This window comes from Phyllostomus hastatus, unplaced genomic scaffold, assembly GCF_019186645.2.
Source record: "Phyllostomus hastatus isolate PE091 unplaced genomic scaffold, TTU_PhHast_1.1 phas_contig_80, whole genome shotgun sequence".
Classification (NCBI taxonomy): Eukaryota; Metazoa; Chordata; class Mammalia; order Chiroptera; family Phyllostomidae; genus Phyllostomus; species Phyllostomus hastatus.
Genome location: NW_025333960.1, coordinates 9,777,773 through 9,783,772, shown reverse-complemented (window position 1 = coordinate 9,783,772; position 6,000 = coordinate 9,777,773). Strand labels below are relative to the sequence as shown.

Genomic DNA, 6,000 nt, shown 5'->3' with positions numbered 1-6,000 from the left:
AGCGCGCGTGCAGTTTCTGTCTGCTAGGAGCCCGCACCGGCCGGAACGGGCAGGCGCTGCGGGGAGCCGCGGGGAGCCGCCAACCGTTGGCGGGGAGCAGGACGCGGAGCGAGAAGAACGCTTCCAGTGCTGCCTGACGAGTGCAGGGTGCGAGGCTGCAGCAGCTCACTCTCGATCCCGGAGGGCAGCGTCCAGTAGATGCCGGCTGCAGGAAGCCGCCGCGCTGTTGTGTCCAGAGAACTCCAGCGGCAGTGACCTCAGCAAGAGGAGAGCGAGGCGGCGGCGAACTCCGCGGGATCCTCGGGCTAAGGGTGCGGGGTCGGGGGCGGCGGCGCGGGAGCGCAGGGCGCAGACCGGGCGGGGTTGGGGGACAGTGATGAGCCAGTGCGCTGGAAGGCTGAACGCTGCCGCCGCCACCCGGTGCATCTGCCGCCCGAGCTGCTGCCCGCGGTCCGGGCCCCGGCCATGGAGACGCTAAACGGCCCCGCGGGCAGCGCTCCAGACGCTAAGCCGCAGCTGCCCAGCCAGCACCACCGCCACCACCACCTCCACCCGCTGGCTGAGCGGAGGCGGCTGCACCGCGCACCCTCGCCTGCCAGACCGTTCCTCAAGGACCTGCAAGGCCGGCCCGCGGCGCTTGGCCCGGCCGTCCCCTCTGCTGGCCGATCACCAGCGCCAGCCGCCCCGCGCTCGCCCAGCCTCGCAGGCAAGGCAACGCCCTCGCCTGGGACCCTGGCGGCGCCCGGCCGCCTCTCCCGGCGCAGCGGCGGCGCACCCGGCGCGAAGGACAAGCCGCCGCCGGGCGCCGGGGCCAGGGCAGCGGGCGGTGCCAAGGCCGTTCCTGGCCCCAGAAGGGCGTCTCGTGCGACTCCCGCGGAGCCGCTGCCGGGGGCTGGAAAACTGCCGCCACCTGGGCCCTCCGAGCCCCTACACGCGGCTGCTAAGGGCCGCAAAACCAAACGCTGCTGCGTGGTCCCCCCAGCCCGCGCTGCCGGGCCCCCGACCCCTGCCGCCCCTGTCCCCGCGGTGGTCCTCGCTGTGACCTCCGCGACCGGCCCCCCGGGCCCTGGCTCCCGCATAAGCCACACGGACAGCAGCTCGGACCTCTCGGACTGCCCATCCGAACCCCTGTCGGACGAGCAGCGCCTGCTTCCCACCGTCAGCAGCGACGCCGAGTCCGGCACGGGATCCAGCGACCGCGAACCCTTGCGAGGAGCCCTCGCGACGAGTCCCGCGGCACGGGGAGCGCCCCGTGTCAGCCCCGAGCCCCCGGCGCTCCTCGCCGCGCCCCCCGCCGCCGGCGCTTTCCCCGGGGGTCGGAGCAGCCCCGGTGGGAGGGCCTGCGGGGCGGAGGATGCCGGGGGGCGCGCCCCGCCAGAGCGAGCGGTCTCCGGGACCCCCAGGGAGCCCGGCCTGGGCGGGCAGCCCTCGCTGGCACCTGCAGCGGCGGCGGCGGAGGAGGAGGAGCTGCTGCGGGAGATCGAGGAGCTGCGCTCGGAGAATGACTATCTCAAGGTGAGCAGCCGGTTCTGCAGCAGGTGTCCGGAGGCGACCCTAGGGGGCCTGGTCACGGGCGAGGACCCCAGAGCCCAGCCTTCCCGGTCCCGACGAGCGCTTCTCTCCTTCTTTAACTTTCGTCCGGGGAACACGCTGGGCTTGGGCGTCTCCTGCCAAAACTTCCGGAAGGAGCAACAAGACCTGTGGGTTCCGGCAGCTTCTCAACCCACTTAGCTTTTTTTGTTTCTGGAAGTCTTGCTTCTCTCTCCCCTGATGTCTTCCCTGTCGCTGTGCTGAGGGAGAGGTGGTTATAGTCACATTTTGGATACACACCGACCCCCGCCCCCGCCCAGGATAGGTTCCCATCTGCAGCTGTGGGGGCAGGTTATCCCTGGCCAGGGAGGTCTGGTCCCAGCCACCTGCGCGCGCGGGTCGGCCCCAGAGTGGGCGGGGAGGCCCGCCTGCGGCGCGCCTGCTGGTTCTCTTGCGATTACGGGAAATCAGGCGCCTTGTGTGTCATCCTCGGGGGGTGCAGGCAGCGCAGGTGAAGGGGGCCACGGTTTCAGTGATAAACCTTATTTAAGTTCAGGGGTCCCTTCAGCACGGCCTGGGCTGAGGGACAACAGTGTTTTGCTTCTCAGGCTTTTTTAAGCGTCCACGAACCGGTTTTCCCGTTTCAGGAGAGGCCATTTGATTCTTTCCACACGCCTGCACTTTCGAGGGAATCGCAACCTCTGCCGCCCTGTCTCTGGGTGTTTCCGGCAGGGCCAGTGAGCAGTGTCCTCTTGGGTTTTCTTAGCTTTGGGGCACTGAATCTGGGTCCATATTTTCTCGGAGGACAAGGTCTGGCCGCAGAACAGAGGACTTAGACAATGATGGGGGAGGGGTGAGGTTAAGAAAATTGAGATGTCAGGTGATTTGAGAGAAAATAAGGGGATACTATTGAGGGCAGTGGTTTTAATTGATTGTAATCCTCAGGTTAGTAAATAGCTCCAGTGATACAAAGATACTCATGCTTCTGTTAAGATGGTAATGTATGAGTATATCCTCCCAAACCACTGGAGTGGCCCTCTCTTATCAGTGGGTTATATGATTTTGCACCGTTTTCTCAGCAAATGCTGAACCTACCTGGTGGAGGCCCAGTTTCTGGCCAGTGCGACCGAAGGTGTGGGCTTTCATGGTGAATGGTGGTGAAGTGTGCAATTCAAACTGGAATCAGTTAGTTGTTGAGTGTTCCTCACCCTAAACGTTTTATCAGAAGCTGCTCTGACTAGCCGAGCCCAGTGGTTATTTTATCTTGTGCGGAGAGGTAACAGTGAGGCTGAGAAGAGACCTGAGGAAAGAGCAGACTGGGACTCGGAGCGAGATGTTTGAAGCAGTGCTTTTGCTTTTGTCGCCCACTCTTAGGTAATAGACAACAGGGTGAAACTCAAAGGTGTTGAAAAGAAAGGGCAACTGTGTTGTCTGATTCTATCTGAAAACAGCACTTTGGTAAATCTTCAACAAATACAAACTCCCTAAAGTGGGGACAGATAATCTTGTTAAATTTTGTAACCCCAACTCCAAGCAAAATCCCTGACCCACAGTGTCTCTGATTAAATTATGTTTGTCCAAATTATGACTGCTAAGCAAGAAAAATTATTTGCTTTAAGATATTACTTGATACATGTTTGATCTTGAGGTAGGCAGTCGACATCATTTCAGTATTCCTTCCTGGGTAACTGGTTATTTCGTTTATCTTTTTACATTGTTAGTTTCTTAGTGAATGGAATAGAAATCTGACCCTGGAGTCTGGTCTGGTATATTTGATATTTCAGTGAATCTACACAGCAATATGGTATGGTGGTTGTTCTATTTATCATATTCCCAATTTCATAGACAAGGGTGCTGAGACCCAGAAAATTGAAATTACTTCCTCAAGGTTTTATCTGGTAAGTGGTGCCGCTTCTGTTTTCTCTGCCTCCAGAGTCTTTGCTCTTTTCACTGCACTGGTCTGCATCCTCTTTCCAGCAGGGTTGCTTTTATCAGCGTACGCTGCTTGCTCTAGAGTTGTATTAGCTCAAAATGTTCCCAGTGCTTAGCTTTCCTAGGGGATCTATTTTCTTTTTAGGTGAAAGGGTTATAGTGAACGTCTCTCCAAATGGTCATGTAAGTCCCTCTGGCAATGTTTAATTTGTGGGAAGTATTCAGTTGCCATTTCCTGTGGAGCAAATATCACAGCCAACTGTTTACTGTGTTTGAGTCCATTTCTTAGCCTTCCTCTGACAGCAGGAGAGAGCAGTGGTTAGAGGAGGTCTGAAGGAGGAGAGGAGACCAAAACAACGATCACAGATATATGTGTAAGAATGATCACAAATGTATGTGTGAGTTACATGTTCGGTCATTCCAAAGCTTAAATTACAATAGTTCAATTTGGAAAAGAAACAGCAATCCCGGTAGACTTTTAAAGGTCAGTAAGCCTGCCCACTTAAGCAAAGTTGGGCAGGGAGCATCTATGACCTCATGGGGTAGAGGCAGTAGACATGCCCTTTGCATGTGGTGTTTAAAGCACACACGTTTTAGGTTGGACCTTCTTTTTTTGTTGCTTTTGTTGCTCAGTGGTACTTTTTTAGATGGTAGGTAAAAGTGCATCCTTGACGTACTGCTTTCCTAGGGACTATTGCCCAGAACTCTGGTGATTGGATAGAGCATCTCTCTGTTCAAATGTTATCTAACAAGAAGAGACTCAGCACAGAAATTTTATTTCACTATATTCTGGAGGAATGTGACCACATTAAGTATTACATTCCTTCCCCAGGCAGTTTTTTCATCATCACTGTATGAAGCTGCCACACTTTCTGAGCTAGAATGACATGGGGTAACAAATCAGAAAAATAAGGCCTGCAAAACCATAGGAGGATGTCCTATTAATTGGTGAATTCAAGTGGAATTCTCTTGGTTTTCAGCCAGATTGCTGTATTTTTCTAAAATGTCAACAGAGAAGTGCATGCCTCCCGTTGTGCTGTACGGGACTGTCCCTGACCCTGCTTTCTATGCATTTTCTTCCTTCATTGAAGGATACCAAAGTGACTTGATCAAAAATGCAAAAATCACTCAATCCATTTTCATAAACACAGTCAGCAGAGCACTCTTGTCCCTTTACCTCTGGAGAACACGAATATATTTGGAAGTATTTAGAAATTAAGGTGAGCAGTTGAGTTACCAAAAGTCCTTTGCTTCTTTCTCAAACCAAACTCATGCATGTCTCTTAAGATGAGGACTTCTACAAAATGTTGCTGGTGTGTTTCCCACTGCCCGCCTGCTTGCCACCCCTGTGTTTTGCTTGAGTACTCTGAGATAATCAGGCAATTTTAGTGCTCATTGTGAACATATTAATTATGTTCTCTGTTTCCAGAGGCTTTTCAGGGGGATTTAATCACTCTGTGTCTGTTGGTCTCTTTGGAAAATGCTTTTCACATTACTGGTGATGCACTCACAAGACCCCCCACACTTGCTTGCAAATAGTGTACTCCGGAGTGTGGAGGTCCTGTAGAATCCGCAAGGATTGCTGTGCTCTTATTTTTGCTCTGCGTTCTCAGTTACTTCATAAGAATTATTTTTGGTTGAAAAAAGTAAAATGCCAGGTACAAGGACAAATAAATTGAATTCTTTGAGAGGAATGATTTCCTTAGGGAGTGCTTCGGGAAGGTTTTTTTGGTTTTATAAGATGCAGTGCATCATCACTGATCCAACTGTACCCATTCTGTTTCTCACTTGAGGTCGTCTCCTGAGTTTCAAGCTCTGAAAGAGTTTTGTTAAATTTGACCGTGTGGATTTTAAATGATGACTGTGGCTCTGAGACAGGGACACTATGAGGCAAGGCCAAGCAGTTTTGAAATGCTTCAGCTCCTCCTTCCCTCTTCTGGCCCTTTTCCTCCCCACTTTCCTTTGGAAAGGTTAAAGTGGACAGCATTCCTATTCTTTCCTGACATTCCACTTTCCACATCTATTCTTTATTCACTCTGTGAAAGAGCTGCTGTGACAATCTTGGGTGGCAAAATAATGTAGACCAGGGCAAATAGCCCATCAGCTGCTGAGTGAACTGTCACTTGGTAAACAGTGGTGGCAGTCCCTGTACCTTCTTAGTTACAGCTGGGACTCTGCAGAGAACATTTCCATTGTCCAGAGGGAAATGAGGTGGATTATTATATTACAACAGACAATAGTTTCTGTCTACAACTCCCAGAAGGTGGAATTATTGCAACAGTAGCCAGATGATTCCTCCTACTGTTCAAATTGGGTCTTTTAAAGGGGGGTTATTAAATCAAAAGTAGTTATTTATTTTGGGTTGTTTAAAGGAGATTATGATTTGAATAAAACTATCAGTATGATAAAAGCATTCTTATCAGTTACACTAAGAGACCATGGATTTGGGTTTTATATTTGTGGCTAAGACTATCCTCATATAGATTTTCATTGAAACATTTCATTTTAATCTTGGTTTACTCTAGTGCACACATGCTA

The 6,000-nt window shown here is 52.2% G+C and overlaps 1 protein-coding gene across 10 annotated transcripts in view; it reads left to right on the top strand.

The window, feature by feature from the left end:
* Positions 1 to 328: 328 nt before the first annotated feature.
* MTCL1 (microtubule crosslinking factor 1) overlaps positions 329 to 6,000 on the top strand; it is a 139,823-nt gene continuing 134,151 nt past the window's right edge. For all 10 annotated transcript variants that reach the window (XM_045850136.1, XM_045850132.1, XM_045850131.1 and 7 more), the window contains exon 1: positions 329 to 1,515. In XM_045850136.1, coding sequence (XP_045706092.1) covers positions 466 to 1,515 — 1,050 coding nt within the window. In that variant the 5' untranslated portion in view covers positions 329 to 465. The remainder of the gene's footprint in view (positions 1,516 to 6,000) is intronic.